This window comes from Ursus americanus, chromosome 26 (genome assembly GCF_024610735.1).
Source record: "Ursus americanus isolate L20-20 chromosome 26, mUrsAme1.1.p, whole genome shotgun sequence".
In the NCBI taxonomy this organism is placed as follows: domain Eukaryota; kingdom Metazoa; phylum Chordata; class Mammalia; order Carnivora; family Ursidae; genus Ursus; species Ursus americanus.
In genome coordinates, this window is record NC_142152.1 from 25,185,222 (window position 1) to 25,207,088 (window position 21,867).

Below are 21,867 nucleotides of genomic sequence, written 5' to 3' on the forward strand. Positions count from 1 at the left end.
AGAATTATTCCATTGGAGACAATGGATTTTAATTCACTGGTTCCCTGAATTACAGCCTTTTGTAGTCACTGTAACTATCCCTTTAAACATAGGAAAGAAATTAGTGCATCACATTCACCATACTTTCTTGACATTTTTATGTGAAATATTAAAGTTTTTAGAAGGATTTTTAACAATTGTGGGAAATAGTTAAGTGAGAATCATTTGTTTCTTGGCTTTTAGAAATCTAGATCAGAGATCAGCAAACATTTTTGGGAAGGGCCAGATGAATATTTTGGACTTGTGGGCCATATGATCTCAGTTGAAGCTACTCAGCTCTGCCATTATAATGTGGCAGGAGCCACAGACAATGCATAAACAAATGAGCCTGACTGTGTTCCAATAAAACTTTATTTACAAAAAAGGGGGCAGGCAAGATTTGACCAGATGGTCATAGTTTGTGGACCTCTGTTCTTGATGGGGGTATTCAGTGAGGATGACCATTGTGTGATGAAATACATAGTCTATTTCTCCCAATTCCTGGTAAAGGTCAAAGGCAAGTATGGACTAAAGATAAGTATATGGACAAAAATACTTTAGGGTTTGAAAGTTCAGATCCAATCATAATAGAAAACAAGGATCTTTTTGTCCAATTAGTATTTTGAATCCAAACCTGAAACTCTGTTCTAAAACAATGTTCTATCATTCTGCTCTAAGTTTCTGATTCCTGGTTGATGGAAACTTATTTTTTCTTAGAGTTAAGCACTTCAGTAAAATGTATTGTGTAAATCCAAAGTAAAATCAAATGATGATGGTGCTACGGAGGTGTGAGACTACAGGAAGATCAGGGTTGAGTAGCAGATGGAGAAAACAGAGGTCAAGTTTCCACAGTAATAATGAAATAGTTTTCACTTTGTGATTTTAACATAGGGCTGATGCCTCCGGTCTCAATGCTAATTGTGATCCTAAACTAATGTGAACACATCAATATCCTATAATGACTCTATTTGTGTAAAAAGATTACACATGGCATGTTAGCAACTTGGTAAATTCTCTAGAAGTATGTTCAAATATCTGTAGGTTCTAATTTAAACAATGTGTCATCCTCCAAAAGAACAATGATTCCCCATCATCCACCTCCTGTCAGTTTACTGAAATTAGCAGATTTAGCCTCATTTAGACATTTTTTTAGTGTAAGTGAAGCCAAGTTGACAAATTCCACATTGAGAACAAGCACTGATGCCTCAGCAGCAGTCGGGTAATTAGCTAAAAGTTTGTGAACATTAGGGCAGATGTGTAAAGCACATGGTCATGTGATTTCATATGGAACCAAGCACACTGTCATCACTCAGATGTGATATTAATAACAATACAAGGATCTCTTGCTCAGCAGAAGTTGAACTGCTCCCAGTCGTAAGCGAAGTCACACATTCATTCCTTGGAACCTCTTTTCCATCCTCCCTTTCCACACAATCTGGCATGGGGATATGTTGCTTATCTTAGAATGTCTGATTGCCTATATTGTATTTTCTATTGTCAAACACTAGTAACTAGCTACTCTCTGACAGTAAACATTTGGGCAGGAAAAAGATACCATTTCGATCTGCCAAAAACATACAGAAACCCTAATTATTATGAACAGAGAAGTCAACGCAATTCATGTGCTAATTAGCATCACACATTAGCTGAGTAGAAGCAAAACACCACAGCCTGGAGCACTGGGACAACATGACAGTAGAGAAGATTATGGGATGAAGCAGGCTATTACTTCTCATGGAATCTTTGAACAGCTGGTCGAATATGCTCCAAGGCTGGCTTTTACCTCTATTGAAACCTTGACCACTTTCTCACCTGTTACTGTTTACAGACAGGTCTCCTGATTTCTGCTACCAAAAGGATTTCCATGGAGCAATGAGGGCTATGCAGGGGTTCCCTTTAATTCTTCCAAATAACCAATGCTATGAGGAGGAAACATGGTTCCTTACAGAAGTGTTCCCTTGAGTCTCACAACATAAGCAGGTGCCAGCCCAGGTTTACCCGAAAGGGACTGTGGAAATGCAGGCTGAAATTCCATCTTGGAGCTGAAATGTATCCCAAAACTCCCCAGAGAGCAAAGCTCGGCAGCAGCCACAACTTTCCTTGCCACAGTGTCACACCCCTCCCTTTGACATAGGTCACTTCCTCCCCTAAACATAATATAGAGGGTGCCTCTAGGTAGGAGTTAGTTATCCAACAACTGGACTTTCATTTGTTCATCCAGCACGTTTTTACTGAATGGCTGCTATGTGCCAAGAATGAGTCCAATGGAGAAGCATGTGAGCTACAATATTGTATCTGTCATACTAAGTTCATCAATTGGATATTCTTCCCCAACTCAGTTTTGACCATCCTCATTTTTCTGACCACATTGTCCTTCCTTAACTGTGAGATATACAGCACAAACAGGATAAAGGCATTGAACACACACACACACCAGTGTCTATATTATTTTTAAAGGAAATGCTAGTTCTTTTCTCATAAGCCCCTCACAGTATTTGTACTTAGAAATCCTGGCTTTCTAGAAGTCTTTCCTCTCAACTCTGAATCCAAGACTTTATACTGTATATTAAGTTCATTTATGTCTACCATGTCCTTGCAAGAGATAGTTTAAATGATCACATATCCCACCCCTATAAAATAATGATTGTCTGGAGTAGCTTACCCATAGATCCTACCAAGATTTGTGACTGATTTACCCGAGCTGGTTTATAGAATGTGGATTCTAGGGGAATCAGCCTAAGTCATGGTGAAGAAATCAATCTAAGTTGGCTGACATTTCCAGGTAACATTATATGATAAATGGGGATGATGGAAGCACTTTCTTCTTGGATATTAAGGGTTTTATGAATATATGGCTCCATCCCATCCTCTTAGCTTCAAATGGAAGGTAGGATCAGCCATCTGAACCCAAGGTAAAAACTTTATGGAATTATCACATTCTGTGATAATAAGCAAGCCCTCCAAGCTACACATGGAGTGATCATTTCATTTTTGAGCACCTAATTATCTCTAAGAGATAAAGTGCCCAACAACCCTGCTGGTTTTAGAGAACACGGCCTCCCCCAAGATCCAGTTCATCTCCGTTCAAGCTGGCTGCACCTCCATCCTCTTTCTCCCCCCTGGACTCTGGCTGGCTTTCTCAGTTTGAAATCTTCTGCAGCGTTTCTGGTAAACTGCAATGCTTATCAACCACTCTCCTTATCCTTGGGGGCGTATTGAATATCAGATGAAAACACTACAGAATTGGACAAGCAATTATTTAGTTTTACAATAATTTCTAATGATTAGAGCAAGCTGATTTTCACTTGCAGCAGTCTGAGATGAAGAGGAAAAACTGAGATGAGCTCACCGATCCTCACTTGATTTTCAGCAGTCTGGGAACAGAATGTGATCTGCAAGTTGCATGGTCCAAAGAATACAAAACAAGATGTAAGCCAGTGCCGCACTTATCCTTAGCTTAGTTGTCTTTTTACAAAATCACGCTGTTCAGGATCTTCTCTCCTGTTGTTTCTCCAAGGTGGTTCTCGCCCACTCTAGCTATCACTGACCAAAGGAATTCCATGGCACTGTGGGTTGAGGGACAAACATTGACCAAAGAAGCCTGTGACTGACAGCCTTACATGATAGCCATTCAACCCAAAGGCACAAATGAGCTCCTGTAGGATCTTACTTGGGTCTTTGTATATATATGGGATTAATGAAACCCCACCATTTCAGACTTACCAATGTCCTAGAAGCTGAGGGTCCAGCCACTGCCTGAAAAAGCCATGTCTGGGCCATACCCTATGGCATTTGTAATCAGCTGCCTTGTCACTGCCATCAAGAAAATCAATGGGCCACCACATCATATGTTGAATCTTCCCTTCTTTCATTCTCTATTACTTTTTCCTTAAAGCAATCACATGTGTTACTCACTCACTATTTCGGAAGAGAGGTACATTGATTTTTTTAATTCACTCATTTACACATTCATTCTCTGTAATCTTATCGGTGTAACCTACCCCCCCCATCCAAAATAGGATTGTCAGAGAAAATATAGGACATTTCATTCCATTCCATTTGAATTTCACATAAATGACAACTCTTTAGCACAAGAATGTTTCAAAAATTACATGGGGAATACTTATGCTAAAAATGATTCATTGTTTTTCTGGGCATCTTATATTTTTACTTGCTAAATCTGGCAACCCTGCCCCCAAGAAAATATCTGAGTCTCTGACAGTCTTCATTACAGATACTGCAGTTTGCAAATTGAAGGTTTGTGGGGACCCTGCCTCAAGCAGCTCTACTGGTGCCATTTTCCCAATAGCATTTGCTCACTTTGTCTCTGTGTCACATTTTGGTAATTCTCAGAACATTTCAAACTCTTTCATTATTATTACGTTTAAATTCCTGCAATCTCATGATAAAACTCAAATGGATGAGGACTGGCTTCTTATGGGTGAGCAGTGGTTTCTTGAGATGGAGTTGATACCTGGAGAAGATGCTTGCGAAGATTGTTGAAATGACAACAAAGGACTTAGAATATGCTTAAATTTAGTTGATAAATGAGAGGCAGGGTTTGAGAGGACTGACATCACCTTTGAAAGTTCTGCGGGTAAAATGCTATCAAATAGCATCACATGCTATAGAGAAATCGCTCTTGAAAAGAAGAGTCAATCAATGCAGCAAACTTCATTGCTGTCTTATTTTAAGAAATTGCCACATCCGCCCAGACCTTCAGCAGCCACCACCCTGATCGGTCAGCAGCGGTCAACAACGAGGCAAGATCCTACACCAGCAAAGAGATTATGACTTGCTATAAACTCAGATGATGGTTAGCATCTTTTAGCAATCAAGTGTTTTTGAATTAAGGTATGTACATTGGATTTTTAGACATAATGCTATTGTACACTTAAAAGAATGCAACATAGTGTAAACGTAACTTTTATATGCACTGGGAAATCAAAAAATTTATTTGACTCACTTAACTGTGGAGGTCTGGAACCAAACCTGCATATCTCTGAGGTATGCCTGCAAATAGGTAACTAGGCAACTTTTATAAAATCTAGATATGCAAACTATATCATAAACGTGCTCACTTCCAAAGACATCTACCATAATTAATATGTATAAACCCTACACAATTAAAACTTAGAATGTTTTGAGTACTTAAGCCAGAAGAAGGTAAGTGTTTTCCAGAATCTTAAAAGCCAATTAAAAGGGACGCCTGGGTGCTTCAGTTCATTAAGCATCTGACTCTTGATTTCAGCTCAGGTCATGATCTCACGGTCATGGGATCGCGACCCACATCAGGCTCCATGCTTGGTGTAGAATGTGCTTGATATTCTCTATCTCCTTTTCCTCCCCCTCTGCCCCTGCCCCTGCTTGCCCTCTCTGTCTTTCTCTCAAATAAATAAGTAAATCTTTAAAAAAAAAAACACCGTTAAAAGCTAGGGAGACCATGCTTACATTTCATTTTGGTAATTAATTTGCTGAACCTCACCTAATTCATTCTCTCTCTCCCTCTTTCTCTCTGCCACCCCTCTAGTTACCTGAACAAGAATAAATACTTAACAGCTATTGACAAAGATGCATTTGGAGGAGTGTACAGTGGACCAACCTTGCTGTGAGTAAGACATACAAAAGAATATGTCAGTCTTTATTTTGTTTTATTTTATTTGGAATGAAGGGGGTCTCTAAGAGGAGCAGCTGATGCTTATGGGTAGGGAATGTTGATGTCTTGGCTAAAGACTTCGCTAGAACTCTTCGGCCCAGCTGTATAGGCTACTGCTTGGCAGAAAGTCCTTGTTCTTTGAGACTTAGAAGGCCTCCCACTCCACCATGCCATCCTGATGCCTCATCAGGAAGTCACCTTGGTGTGGACATTCATGGAGGCCCTCTGTGGAAAAAACCAGCCATTTTGAGCAACGGCTATTTGCAGAATTCTAAGAGACCAGATCTACAAATAGGTGGAATTTACTCTATGCAGGGAAAAATGTGTGTGAATGTGCATTGCACAATGCCTGGCATGAAGAAGGAAGAGTAAAAATAGTTTGATTCATATCTGGTAAAACTTACAATCACTGGAAAAGATGGGACATAATTATTTTTAAAACAGCATGAAAAGATATCTATTTGTGCATTTCTCTGATTTGCATCCCCACAGCTAAGAGGTGATCAAGTTCTGTCAATTCTGTCTCTCTCAAGGATCTTTGTCAGTGTCACCTTTCCTATCCCCTGGTTTTACCTTTAGAATCTCACCTTTGAGCATCTATCTGGTCAAGTTCTTGCCAAAGCAGAACACAGCACCCCAGGAGAAATACAAGATAATCCATTAGAGGCAAGAAGAAATATTAGAGGTTCTATTTATACTAAGTTTTAAAAAATAAGAACAAATTAAGTTTTGCTACTATTTTATACACAGATGACTACGGTCCCTCAGGTGTCAGGTAGGGCATGGAGGCATCCGCAGGGAACAGGGGTGATCCACAGTTCAAAGACTTAACATCCACAACTCTCACTTTTAACAATTGTGCGTCCCTTTCAGATTGAATGCACCTAGTTAAATGAATTCACGGCCTTATTTTCTTAACAGATAGGCTTCATAAGAGAGGGCAGAGTGACCCTGAAAATCTACAGTACCACATGGGGGTTCTTTGTTAACTCATGGCAAAGTACTTCAAGCAATATGAGTTTTTCTTTCCACAAAAACACAAATGAAAAAAATGTGTTGACCTTTTCTGTGATTTTTTTAACCTTGAAGATACTTTTAAAAGACAACTTTAACTGCTCCTTCAAGAAGGTGATATTTCACTAGCGAATGTCATTTTCCTGAAGAAATGTGTGCTTTGGAAAGGGCTTTTAAAAACAGGTATTTAAAAATATTTCCATGTTATGTGATTTTCCTGATGAGAATAGTGAATGTCACTTTTGAAAATTATGTTTTGTTAAAACCAGAAATTGAATTTTACCCTGTTGAAGAATATTTCAAATTAATAATTACAGGGGTGCCTGGGTGGTGCAGTCGTTAAGCGTCTGCCTTCGGCTCAGGGCGTGATCCCGGCGTTATGGGATCGAGCCCCACATCAGGCTCCTCCGCTAGGAGCCTGCTTCTTCCTCTCCCACTCCCCCTGCTTGTGTTCCCTCTCTTGCTGGCTGTCTCTGTCAAATAAATAAATAAAATCTTTTTAAAAAATTAATAATTACAGTGGGTTTAAAGTCCATGTGTATAAAATATGAAAATGAAACACCTTTAGGTTAGTGTACAAAGACAACTGATTGACATCTGAGAATATGAATTTCAATAAAAACATGTATTTAATTCCTGAATTGGATTGAGAGATGAGAATCTTAATTTAGTAAGTACAGCCAAGTTTGCCTTATTCCATGTGGAACCATCTATCTTTGTGAGGTAACTTTTTGATTGACAGCCATTTAAACCAAAGCCAAAATAAACTGAACCAGAAGCAGACCTCTGGAATAGGTATATCGGAAAGGGATAAACAGCAATTTTCGAAATTAGTGAAGTATATTTAATTACACTGTTTTCGCTTTAGTGAAAAATTTTTAGAAGTATTATTTATTTTTATCTTGTCCTTTTAAAATGTATGTTTAGTGCTTTTGTAATGTATATAACATGTATTACAGTAATATGTGTGTGTAAAGCTCATAAATGCACATATGTTAAAAGCACATACTCAAACATTTTTTACTTGTGAATATGTGACATTGGAAGAATTTAAAGACCAGTGATGAAGACTACAACCACTCACACTGGGGGTCTGCTACAAGGTGAATGGCTGGCCCCAGAATTTACATCAAACTATAGCTTCCTTTATGGAGAAAATCTTCCTGTGAGAGCAAAGTTGCCCCAACTAAACAGTGTGCTTCATGAAGTAGTTGGCTTGTATTATACCATAAGCTTCTTACTCTCTTGTCAAGGACTAAAGAATAAGTTAGCCAATGGGCACCATGCTTTGAGTAGCACTACTCTAGGATCTTAACATGTAATGCTGGTCTCCCATACCCCTCAGGATAAAGATCTTGGTATGGTATGCAAGGTTCTTTTATAATCTTCAGCTTTGTCTCTCCCACCCTATACACCCCCGACCAGTGATCCATCCATATTAGCACCCCTAATGCTCCAATCTACATTTGTGGCTATGTTAAACTCTGTTTTTCATACTGCTTGAAAAATCCTATCACAGCCTTATCTGTCTGATGAGTACTTACTACCACTTTGATATTCAAGCAAAAATCTCCTTCTCTCTGAAGTCATTCTTGACCCTTCTTCTCCTTAGGTAAAGATAAACATTTCTTTTTCTATACTCCAGTACCTCTATATATGTATCTCAAAGCAGCAGTAACATGTTTCTGTCTATCTCTCTGGGAGTTCCTACAGGGCAGGATTATGTCTGTTTTATTTCTACAGTTCTACTTCATCCTACAATGCCTGAAACACAGTGCTAGTTTAACAAATGTTTGCAAAATTGATACAGTATACAATAAATATTTGAATCACACTTCTGTAAATGCTTAGCATTTAAATATCAGTCACATGATGAGGCACACGTGACATAATCAACCAGTGATGTCTACAGATTGAAAGTAACAAGAGAGATTAGGGCTAGAGATGTATTCGAGATGCTTTGGAATGTAGGTGGTAATGGGAGATGTGAGTATGGAGGAAATCTCAATAAATGGATAGAATGGAGACTTCTGATATCCCTCCCCAACAAAGTAATTTTCCCTGCTCCTTCCTTAAACAATATTAAAATGGGAGTACTTTATGAAAAAAGAGCATAAATTAAAAAGCATAAATTCTCAATGACAAAGTGAGTAGAAGAAGTGACATATGAGTAAGTGGTCTTGAAAAACCAAGAGAGTAAGTAGTGTCTTGAAAAATCAAGAGAGAACTGCATGCTAACTATGCTGATTCAAAATCACTAAATCTAGGAAATATTTCATCGGTTAAATCATAAGTATTCTTCAGGTGGGTGTATAGGTGACACTGGAGTTGGAAGGCTTTAAGAACTTCACCTGTTCCCTAGGACTCCTCTCCCACCCTGCACAGGTGAGCAACTACTTTTTATTGACCCCAGAAGAAAAGTAGAGTCTACTTTCTGTTAAAATGTCATCACCACAGTTGAAGGATAATAGGCACAGTTGAGGTAGAAGTGAAGCACTGTTCTGCAAACAGGATTATGTGAAAGTTTACATACTAAAATGCAAGACCAACAAGTTTCTTATCCATTCAACTCACAGAATGCTATCATCAAAGTTAATACCTTCCAAATAGGAGATTACAGTTCTGGGGAGGCTGACAACCCCAAGGAAAGAAAAAACCTACAAAAATGCTCATTGATATTTCCCCAAAGACATAGAAGTAAAGCCCATCAGGCAACAAACCAACACACGCAGAGCTTTCCATAAGCCTCCCCCACAAATATGAACACACATCCAAGGATTTCCAAACCTTAGGGGAAAGCTGTTGACATGAAAAACAGAGACTAGAACAGAGAAGGGAATTTTAAAGGAATAGAGATAAAGCAAGAAACAGAAAGCTTTAATAAAAAATTATAACAAATATCCTCAGAGAGATAGTTTTTCATCCATAACTTAACTCCTTATATAGTAATATTCTGAAAACAAGAAAAAGCTTTTGACTCCTAGAATAAAACACAGGGAAAACTTTCTTGACATAGGTCTTAGCAAGGATTTTTTAGACATGACACCAAAAGCACAAGCAACAAAAGCAAAAATAATCTAGTGGGACTACATTAAATGAAAAGGGTTCTGCACAGCAAAGTAAACACTCAGTAAAATGAAAAGGCAACCTACAGAATAGGAAAAAATATTTGCAAATCATATGTCTGATAAGAAGTTAATACCCAAGATATATAAGGAACTCTTACAAATCAATAAAATAAATAATCCAATTGAAAAATGGGCAAAGAAGGTGAACAGGCATATTTCCAAAGCTCCAAGTAAGAGGCAATTTCCAGTTACAAGTTGAATAAGTTTTGGAGACATACAAATGGCCAAAAGGTACATGAAAAGGTGTTCAGCATCAGTAACTATTAGGAAAATGCAAATCAAAACCATGAGATGTCACCCCACACATGTTAGAATGGCTATTATCAAAGAGAGAAGAGAAAACAAGTGCTGACAAGGATATGAAGAAAAAGAAACACTTGCGTGCTGTTGGTAGGGAAATAAACTGGTACAGCCATTACAAAGAACAGTACAGAAGTTCCTCAAAAAATTAAAATTAGAACTATCACATGATCCAGCAATCCCACGTCTGGGTGTATATCCAAAGGAAATGAAATCACTACATTGAAGAGATATCTTCATTGCCATGTTCATTGCAGCATTATTACAATAAGTAAAACATGGAAACAACCTAAGTGTTCATCAATGAATGGATAGATAAAGAAAAGATGGTATGTGTATATATATATAACGGAACATTACTCAGTCATGAGAAATCCTGCCATTTGCAACAACATGGATGAAACTTAAGGCCATTATGCTAAGTGAAATAAGTCAGACAGGGAACAACAAATACTATAGGATCTCATCTACACGTGGAATTTATAAAAGCCAAACTCATAGAAACAGAGAGTAGATTGGTTGCCAGGGGCAGAGGGTGGGGAAAATGAGGAAATGTTGGTCAAAGGGTACACAATTTCCAGTTATAAGCTGAATAAATTCTGGGAATCTAATGTACAGCATGGTGACTAAAATAATACTGTATTGTATACTTAAAAGATGCTTAGAGATCTTAAAAGTTCTCCCCACACATACATACAAAAAGAAATGCTGGCTGTGTGAGGTAATGGATGTGTTAACTAACTTATTGTGTTAATCACTTCACAATATGTACATATATATTGTGCAAATCATCACATTGTATACTTTAAACTTACACAATGCTATATGTGAATTATATCTCAATAAACCTGGGGGGGGGGAAGAAAGAGTCCTTGGAAATGAAAAATATGGTAGTTAGGGTCATAGGTAAATGCATATATAACTTTAGGATGTATTCTTTTAAGATTTTATTTATTTATTTGAGAGAGAGAGAGAAGCAGACTCCCCACTGAGCAGGGAGCCCAATGTGGGGCTTGATCCCAGAACTCTAGGATCATGACTCGAGCCCAAGGCAAACACCCAACTGAATGAGCCACCCAGGCGCCCCCAACTTTAGGATATTTTGACAGCCCATTCCCACAAAGGGTTTTTATCAGTCTGAGTTCCACCAACCAATTATTCAGTGTCTGTTTCTTCACAGGCTTTCTTTAATGTCTAACATTCTTATGGGTGATAGGTAAGAAATGGTATCTCCATATAGTTTTACTTCACATTTCTCTAGTTATGAGTATGGTTGGACATCTTGCTATCTTTTTGTCTGGTTAAGTATATCTATTCTTATTTTTTCCACATTTTTCCTAATAGGTTTTATGTTTCCTTGCCCTAAAATTTTTATAGTTATTTATAGACCATAGTTATTATATCTTTATATATGATATCATTTGTAAGTACATTTTCCCATTTTGTTGTCAGCTGATTTTGCTTATAGTGGAGGAAAAATATGATAGCCAAGGCACACACAAAATTAAGCAGTTTTCAAAGATAGAGTGGAAAACATCTCCCAGAAAAGAGAACACACAAAAATAAGATATGGAATAGAGGAGAGAAAAGATAAGAAAATTTTAAGTTCAAACTAGGTGGTCCAATACCCAAGTAACAAAAGTTTTAGGAGGGGGAAATAAAAACAAAAAAAGGAAATTGTGGAAGATGTTTTCCCATAAATGAAGGAAATGAGTTTTCAGAATAAAAAGACCCAGAAAGAATTCTTATGAATGAAAAAGAGCTCATGGAGGTACTTCCTAAGTTATGAAAATGCTGTGATAAGGAGAATATCCTAGAAGCTTCTAAAGAGAAAAATCACGTTACCTGTAAAGATTGAAGAATCAGAATGCCATCAATCTTCTTAACAGTAACACTGAAAGATAGAAAATGATAGAATACATCCCTCAAATTCTGAGGGAAAGTGATTTCCAAACTATCAAGGATAAAGGTAAAATAAAGACATTTTCAGACATGAAAAGTCTCAAAAACCTGATTTCCTATTCACCTTTTCTTGGAAAGAAAAGAAAGAGAAAAATGAGGAATTCAGAAACAGTGATTAACACAGGAAAGAAACAAATGGAATTCCCAGGAGGATGACCAGAGGTCCTGGAAATCTTGAGACTAAGAAGTCTACCCTAGAGCTGAAGGAGAGCTCCAGGAGAAAGTTCTAGAAGTAAAATGGATTGCTAGGCTGTGATAGCCACACAGGATTGACTGTATGAAAAACTGTTTTGGTAGATGTTTTAGAGAATTTTGGCGCATATGTAAGACTTAGCAAGAGGTCCGCTCAAACCAAGGTATGTAAATAAAAGACAGAGAGAGATTTCATAAAGAAAGAAAGCTACACAAGAAAGGAAATGAAATCAGGATATGCAGAGTTGTAATGAGCAAAATATTAAATCTAGGTTTAACCAAATATGTCCTAAAACTATTTTGGGAGATTAGAGGGAGTGTCAGGAGAATGTGTGTGGGGGGTAATGGAAGGGAGCTAAATCCTCATCTTCCATAGCAGGAAGTCAGTGGGTGAATCAAAAAACCAATAAATCGAGAAATATTTACAATTATGGGAAAAAAATACCTGTGAAAAGTTAAAAGTAGTTGTTTCCGGGGCATCAGAAAGCAGACTGCAGGGAGAAATGGCCCAGCGGCCTGCTGTTTGTATTACCAAGCTTCCAGTGTAAGTTGCTTTTTAAAATAGGTCCACACATTATTTTAATGAAAATCAGAATTTAATTTAAAAAGAAAACCACAAAGCACAGGGAGAGAAGACAATGGAGATGGCAGCATTTGAAAAGCCAGTAGCAGGAAAATACAGAGTGGACAAAGAGTTCAATCTCACTTTTCAAATTTCAAGCACAGTTGTCTTAAAATGCATGTATTAACTAACTATGTGTGGCTTTATGACATCACCTTAATTCTTGTCTTGAACTTTTGTCAAAATCTTTGTTACTGTATTTCCCACAAACCTTCTCCCCATTAACTAGATTTTAAGATCCTAAGGAAATCGATTATGTCTTACACTTTTTGTAATTCCCCCACTTCAAAAGACTAGACAGCAAGTACTCAATAAATATTTGATAAATTGTAACCTCATACCAAATAGCCATGAGTATGGCTGTGATTTGGTATAAAAGCCAAGCTTGGAAAATCCTAAACTCCAACTAAAAAGAATAGAAATGGATGGTATACATATTTCTGCTTCATAAAGATATTAGAACACAGTCATTTCTAACAGTCAACAAAAACAGTCAAACTTGCCCATTCATTTTACCATCTTTTTTCAAGGTCACTTCTCAAAAAAGAATCTAATTCAAAACAGGTGCAACATCTAAAGTGAGATCTATTCTCCAATCATTGCTATTTGAAAAAAAAAATACCCTTTTAAATTTAGTTCAGGAGTTTAATATTTTTTACTTATTGATTTTTTCAGTCAGGATATGCAATCTCATTTTCCATTTTTATGCTTTCCATTTTTGATTATCTTGTTTTCGTTTAATCTTATTTTGAAAGAGAAGCTCTTGGTGTTTATAATCCCAAAGGAAAGAACACACTGAAATGCAATGCCTTCCATAATAACCAGAGTTCTCTAAGGTCTAAATTATGTAACCCACATTAATAAGCACTTAACTTACTATTGAAAATTACTATAATAGTCCCACTTACTATTATAAGTATCTCCCAAGAAGAGGACATCTCTGTAACAATATCCTTGAGTTTCTAGAACATGTCTCAACAAAAATAAACTTTTGTTGCTGTTAGCTGATCAAATTAATCATTTAAAATCTAAAGGTCATGGCACTGCCATCTTGGTTTACAAAAGAATAAGCTTTTTATGTTCTTTTCTTTACTCAATGATCTTCACAAAATCATACTATTAGGTGGCTGAAAAATGGTGGCAGAGTTCTTTTTGGCATGTCTGAGGTCCACAGGTGTGCTGAATACATGATTTTCTAGGTTGATCCTGGATAAAATTATTTTTTATTGAGGTATAATTTACATACTATAACATGCAGTGTACAGTTTGATGAGTTTGGACAAAATTATGTTATTGTATCCTAGTCCAGGCTTAGAACATTTTCATCACCCAGAAAGTTCCCCTCATGCCCCAGCTTCTATAGACAACCACAGATCTATTTGTTTTTCTTGTGTAAAAATCTAGGAGTAAAGTTGTCAGGTCACAGGATAGATGTACATTTAACTTTGTAGGAAATACTGTCCCCCAAAAAATCCCATTTTCTATTCAAACCAGAGTGGTATGAAAGTTTCACACTCACTAACCTGTTATTTTGTCAGTCTTTTTGATTTAGCCATTCTAGTTGCTATAAAGTGGTATCTCATCGTGGCTTACTCTGTTTTTCCCTGATTATTAATGATGTTGAGCATCTTTTCATGTACCTAGTAACCATCTGTATATCTTTTGTCAAGTGTCTGTTCAAATATCTTACCTTATTTAATTGAGTTGTCTTTTTATTATTGAGTTGTGATCCTGAGTGAATTTTAGGCCTAAATGAAGTCAGTTTTAGTCCTAACCCCCAGCCCTCTACCATCCATAGTTATCCTCTCTTTCCCTTTTCTCTTTCCTTTCTAAGGAGAAATAGCTAATCTGAAGCTTACTCATCAAAGTGTTCATTTACTCACTTATTCTGCAGGCATTTTACTGAGCACCTACTGAACTCCATGAATGTTATAGGGGTAAGACACAACTTCTGCTTTTAAAGAGGTTACAGTTGGGGCGCCTGGGTGGCTCAGTCGGTTAAGAGTCTGCCTTCAGCTCAGGTCATGATCCCGGGGTCCTAGGATCAAGCCCCAAGTTGGCTCCCTGCTCAGTGTGGAGTCTGCTTCTCCCTCTCCCTCTGCCCCTCCCGCTCCCCCTGCTTGTGCTTGCTCTCTCACTCTCTCTCTCAAATAAATAAAATCTTTAAAAATAAATAAAGAGGTTACAGTGAAATTTAGGAGAAATGTGCATAAGCAACTATAAGTTTAATGTAAAAAGAGCCATGAGAGGTAGTTAGAGAATCAAGATACCATTTCTAGGTAGGGTGACCAGCAAAGGCTCATTAAAGGTGATATTTGAGATGGTTTTCAGATGAGGGGTAGAATTGTAACAGACAGAGATGGAGTTATGAGAGAAAGAACAAAGGCAAATCTATAGAAAAACACAGGATGTGTTCAAAGATTAGTAACAAAAAGAACAACAAAACATAACTTGGGCCAAAGGGTGGTGTTGGAAAACTGTGTTGTGTTGAAATCATATTATGGGGAACATGACCTGACTCAGGAAGTTAAGGATGGCTCACTGAAGAATTAGCATGCAAATATTAGTAATAGCTATATAATCCATTCCAGTTTGTGGCCCTCTTCAACGCACCCCCATCTTCTTTCCTTCACCTTTGCACACCCTCGGCCCTTACTGTCTTAGTCCTGAATACTCGTGTCCCAGCCACTGTGCCGTGACTGCTCGTCTGCACCTCCTGGCTATTTGGCAGGCACTGGACCTCCCCAGAGAGCAGGGAGATTGCACCCAAAGACCTAATCAGCCTGGCACCATTTGTCTCCTTTCTGTGCATGCCAAGCAGCTCTCTTGGAGAGGAAGGGAACCTCCTAAGGTAGAAAACCAGAGGAGGTTTGTCTGCTCGGCTGCTCTGCTCACGGGACTGAGAAATAAGCTGCAAAGATAAACATACTCTTATAGTTCCCGGCTTGGGTATCAAGCCAGACCTGTGCCACGGGAGCCAAGTTATTGGGCAAACAACGGAAGCAGGTCACCCCTCCCTCCTAAGACACACAGCTGTGTCTCCAGAGACAAGGAGGTGGCTTGTGACCATTTTGTGGAGCCCTTGAGAGCTATGAGGAAGGTCACAGAAGAAGTGGAGGAGAAAGAGTAGACAGCTACCTTTCCAGAATTGTGTGCATGCTGGCTTCTTGCTGATCACAAGAGGATAGTCTACTTCAGCCCTAGGAATCTTCAGACTGGAAGAGCTGTGTCAACAACTCAGGATGGTTGGATAACACACAAAAGATCCAAATTTATTGACCAGTAGCATCGCTTACTACTGTAGCCACTGATATGAGAAAACAGGGCTAATACTTAAAGCCACAGCGATCCGTCATGGTAGGGTTACGTTTTAGAGAAATTTACATTTCTGCATATACATTTACAGAGCATTCCCAAACTAGAGTGCTGACTCTTGGTAGGAGAGAGATGATGGCGTTATGACAAAGGTCCTCAAGGTCGTAGAAACATTTGTATTTCTTCAACTGACTAAAAGTGCAACTACTATCATCCTCAAAAGTCTCTTACTTTAACTAAAAGAGAAGTTCTCCAAAGCACTGAGCGCCACTGTCCTAGAGCAGTGGCCTCAAATGATCATGCATCTTACTCCAGGGGATTCAGTCTGAATAAATGTTTTCATATCTACGCCAAGCTGAAAAGTAAACTGGAATGACTTTTCATCTCTAAGAAAGAATAATTCACAAACCCATTAACTGTTTCTTGTAACATGGTTTTGCTAAAGTTAATTCTTTAAGTAAGAGCTTGTCACCTTGATCAAAACTGATAGAACATGAAAGAAGATTCGCTGAGTCTGAGTTCTAGGGGGAAAAAAATGCTTGCAAAATATTCTAAATCATATAAATTCTGAACAGTTTTATTAACTTATCACTGCTCTTTAGCCAGGAATCCTCAACAGTGAAAAATCTTAAGAACAAAAAGTACGTAGGAGTACTTTTTCTTTGCAACTTTAGGTGTAGGTGGTCTACACGTTCGTAAGTGCCTGCTAGGCTCTATGCTAAACATTTGTATATAAACTATTTTATTTCATCCCATCGACCCCAAAGAATTCTGACCTCTCTAACACTACTTTTCTCATATTTTTTGGTGATGTCACCCATATCAAGTCTCAATTACTTGTGCGGTTAAAGAAGAAAAATAAGATTGCATAGGGCCAAATAGCCAAGGCAAATATAATGTTATGTAGAAAGTTATACTCATGATTTTATAATTAATTAGAAGATGCTGGCAATAGGCTTACTGATAGGAGGGGTAAATCAACCTAGGATTAAATTTTTCAATAAATAACCCATAACATAAGCACAAGAAGCAGTTTTTGGTGTATACAATGAGGCACTCAGTTCTTCCCAAGTAAGTATGGATGAGTGCTAAATTCTTTGATTCTTCTGACATTTTTGCTTTTAGGACAGATGGAAGGAAATAAGGTAGTTAAGGGTTTTCATTCCGACACAATATTTCTGTCAAGTCACTGAAATCCATTTCGTTAATTCTGTTCTGCTCTTGAGTCTAAAGGAAATAAACACCTTAAAAGAAATTGGACTTTTCATTTCTCACAAGCAGCATTGAGGTCAATCCTTTAGCCACTGTGGTGATGGTCATTGTGTATGTGTGTTGAGGAGGGAGAGAGGATTCAACACTGAGGACAAGGATAGGTTTGTGTTTAGCATCTGGCTATTGGCAATAAATTGCCACCATTTCCTCTCGTCATTGTGTGGTAGAGAGCCGAACTTACTGAATTACAGTATATGGATTGTTTGTCTTTGAAGAATCCATTATGCTAAGATAGTAAACTCTGTGAGATTTTGTCTCACAGGTCATGGAAGCTACAGGCTTAAAAAAAAACGTAATTATATAGGGGCACCTGGGTGGCTCAGTCGTTAAGCATCTGCCTTTGGCTCAGGGCATGATCCCAGCATTACAGGATCAAGCCCCACAGCAGGCTCCTTCGCTGGAAGCCTGCTTCTTCCTCTCCCACTCCCCCTGCTTGTGTTCCCTCACTCGCTGGCTGTCTCTATCTCTGTCAAATAAATAAATAAAATCTTAAAAAAAAAAAGAAATGTAATTATATAAACTCGAGAGGGAGAAAAAGAGGATAACAAGTGATATCTGACTTACAAAGCAATTTTATATATACACAAAGACTTCAGGGAAAGATTAGAAGTTTATGATAATCTGCATCTTTGGACTGACATTTTCTTATTATTAATGGCAGCCATTATTGAGCTTCCACTGTGTTCTCGGTTCTTTACAGATAGTAGATCGCCTTGAGCCTTTTTAACTCTTCACTGGCAGGCGTTATTATCCCTATTTAACGAATGAGAAACGGAGGTGCAGAAATGTTAGGTAAGTTCCCGAGGTCACGTGGACATAAGTGATGGTTCTAGAATGCAAATCCAGCACTAACTAAACCAGAAACACCATCGCTTCCTTGCACACGAGGTTAATCCCTCTCACATGGGATTATTTCTGCATCTCTTGTTCTCCAACTTTGCTAGACTATTTTCTTAAATTTCTGCTTAAAATTGTCCAGGTCTTTAGCATCTTCCTCAGAAAAAAGCCAAAGTCCTCACAAATAGCATTCAAAGACATCGCTGTAACAGCCTCCTACCCATGACCTGTTCTCTGATTCCACCTCCTACTTCTTCCCTCCTCATCACGCCACGCCAGCCACACTGAACAGTTCCACTTAGGGGTTGTGCACTGTCTTCTCTATATAGAAGGCTCTTTCCCCAGATATCCAAGAGGTTTGCTACTTCACCTCCTTCAAGTTTTTGCTTAAAAGTTATCTTCTCGTTGAGGTCTTCCCTGAACACCCTATTTAAATTTGCAAGCTGCCCACCACTCTTCATCGCACTTCCCTGCACTGTGTTCCTCCATGATGCTTATTACTCTCACCATCTGGATGTCTAACAGGCATCTCAAACTCAGCCTGTCCAAAACTGAGGCCCTGATCTCTCCCTCCACACCTGCCTCACTTGCAGACTTCCCCATCTCAGGAAATGGCAACTCTATTCTTTTAGTTGCAGACCAGAAATCTCAGAGTCATTTTTGACTCCCCTCTTTCCCACCCATATCCAATCCATGAGAAAGTTCTATTGGCTGTACCTTTTAAATCTATACAAACTTCAGCCATTCTCAGCATCTCCAGTGCTCCCCCTCTGGTCCAAGGCACCATCCTCTCTATCGTTGGTCTCTTTGTTTCCACCCTTTGCTCTCTTTGGTTTACTTTCAAAGCAATAGCCAGATTGATCCTTTTAAAATAAGTCCAATTACACCGTTCCTCTGAAGACTCTCGATCTCACTCTGATAAAAAGACAAAGTCCTTCTGATGGCCTACTATGCACACATAATCTGGCTCCCCATTACATCTCGGACTTCTTCCATGTTTCTTACTCCCCCGCTGTCTCAGCCCCCACCACACTGGCCTCCTTGCTTCTCCAAACACAGCAGGTACACTCTCACCTCAGGGCCTTGGCACTAGCTGGCATGTCTGCCTGTGTTGTTCTTGCCTCATATATCAACATGCTTCTCTCCCTCACCTCCTTCAGACCTCTGCTCTACTATCTCCTCCCTGAGGCCTTTCCTGACACCCTCCCCAATTGCACCCCCACTTTTGAGCTCTTCCTTTCCTCTTCCGTATTCCTTTTCCCCATAGTTATTATTATCAAATATACTCTGTGTTTTTTTTTCAATTGTCCCTCTCTTTCCACTAGAATATAAGCATGAGAAGATTAAGAATTTCTGCCTGTTTAGTTTACTGCTATAGCCCTAGCTCCTAGCATCAGAGATCAATATGTAGAAAGCAATCAATAACTATTTGTTGAATAAATTCATATCATGTTTTTAAATCCTTATAATTAATCAGGGTCACTCTCATGAATGCAAAACTTTTAATCCCTTAATGTATTTCTGAGTCAGCATTAATAAATTAGTTAAACTGCCTTTTAAGCAGTAAATTAATCTTCTTTCTGTTTTAGATGCATTTCATCTACCAATTTGCAAATGTGACTACACATCTCTAATGGGTCAGCTTCTGCCTATTGACCTTTAGAAAAAAGCCCACATTTATTACAAGCAAACATAAGAGACCTGCAATTGCTACCGAAGCACTGGCAAGCTAAGTAGTGCTTACTTCACTGCAACTGAAGTCATCAAAGGTTCATCTTAAATAATAATGACAATACATCTCACAAAAATGGAATTTGTTCCAGTGTTTGGGGATGTTAGGGTACATAATTGCTTGAGGAGCAATTTGTTCTTTGTATGACATCGAATATCAATTGGCTGTTTTTTGTCTTCCTGGCATCATTCAGACTCCGTGATATTCTTGCCCTGTGTATAACCCTGCAGATCTCACCCTCTCCAAATTCATGTCCTGTTACTTTCATTAGACACTTCACTTGAGATGGTTCCCATGAGCTAGACAATTAGGCTTCCAACTGTCTGCCAGGCTGAGCTCAGCTGCATTCTGTTTTGTGAGTAAATACTTGCTAGAGACAAATTCTCAGGAAGCTCAGAGCCCATCACTTGATGAGCCCTTTGTGGAAAGTGCTCAGGTCACTAAGAGAGAGGGCAGCACTCCAGATTGCAGGTTTCCCTCCATATGGCTGTACTCGCAAATCATTTCAGATCCCTTTATTGCTGATAGCTACTCTCCATATTCTCTCACTTGGAAAACAAAATTTTTAATTCTACATTTTGAAAGTTTTATTTTAGAAAAGAAGGTACACTATTAATAAATCCTGGATTCAAAGTGGTCGAATAAAAATTTTGGTGAATGAGGAAAGATACAATTTCAAACAGCTTAAAGTGATCCCTGCCTGGTTGAGTTCGGGGCTTTCGGCAGACTGAGGCTCTTTCTCTCCATCAACTCCAGAGATGGGAAACTGTTTAGTTGTCCAGTCATCTGGCTGACTCAGCACTCAACGAGTATTTGTTCTAAGCTCTTGTGCAGGTATACATGCTAAATGGAGTAATGATTAAGAGTAATACATTGAACCTAAGCTTTTATTTCCTCTCCCTCCTAAGAGACCCCTAAAAAAATTGGAAAGGAATTTTTAATACACATAAGTCCACAAGGACAGAGAGGACAGATGAGGATATATGGATGGTCTGGCGAGCTACAGAACTCTAAAAGAAAAAAAGGCAGAGGAGAAGGAAGGTGAATGTAAGAGTACTAGTCACCGGAAGCATGTATCTGGAGGTAGCTGCCTTGCCTGCAGAACATCTGAAGGGCATGGGACGGGGCGGGGTGGGGGGGGTGATGGGTGTGGCATGTGGCAAAAATGAGACATGGGACTAAAGACAGGATTTATTGAAAGTCTACATCTGGAAATGTTACCCCACTGCCCTTTTCATGCAAAATGCCAGCAGTCAAGAGTACCTCCCCTCTAAGCTAGAGATTTAAAGTCTGTTTCCTGAAGAATCTGAAAAACTCTAAAACAAAAGAGACTTCCATATTATGGCATTTTAGGGTCCAACAGCATAATGACTAGCTCCCCCACACAACTGCCCTAAAGCAGAGTCTGCCAGTGGACAAGCTCCCAATCAGATTTTCGGTCTCGCTCTTAAGCATGAACGTGCAACCTAGGATCACCAGTCAAAGAATGCTTATACCATGAAAGATCGAAACCAAGATAAACCAGGGGGGTGGAAATGAGTCTGGGGGAGCCAAACACATTTCAGGGAACAGAAGAGAACTTTTAACAAAGCCACCATTAGTGACCTGAGATAAATCTGGGAAAACATTTCTCATAGCAATAATGACAATAATGACAATAGATATTTATTGAGAACACGCTGTCAGTTATTGTTTAACAAAGCCAAGATGAAGAAACTGATGCACAAAAGGCTTCAGTGACTGATAGTAAGTGCAGAAGCCAGGAATCAAATCCAGATAGTCGGAATTTAAAAGCTATGCTTCTAAACATTATGTGTGC

The 21,867-nt window shown here is 38.6% G+C and overlaps 1 protein-coding gene across 1 annotated transcript in view; it reads left to right on the top strand.

The window, feature by feature from the left end:
• TSHR (thyroid stimulating hormone receptor) overlaps positions 1-21,867 on the top strand; it is a 155,858-nt gene that overhangs the window by 123,231 nt on the left and 10,760 nt on the right. Inside the window, exon 9 of the mRNA XM_045807711.2 lies at positions 5,549-5,626. Within this exon, the coding sequence (XP_045663667.2) occupies positions 5,549-5,626 (78 nt within the window). The remainder of the gene's footprint in view (positions 1-5,548; positions 5,627-21,867) is intronic.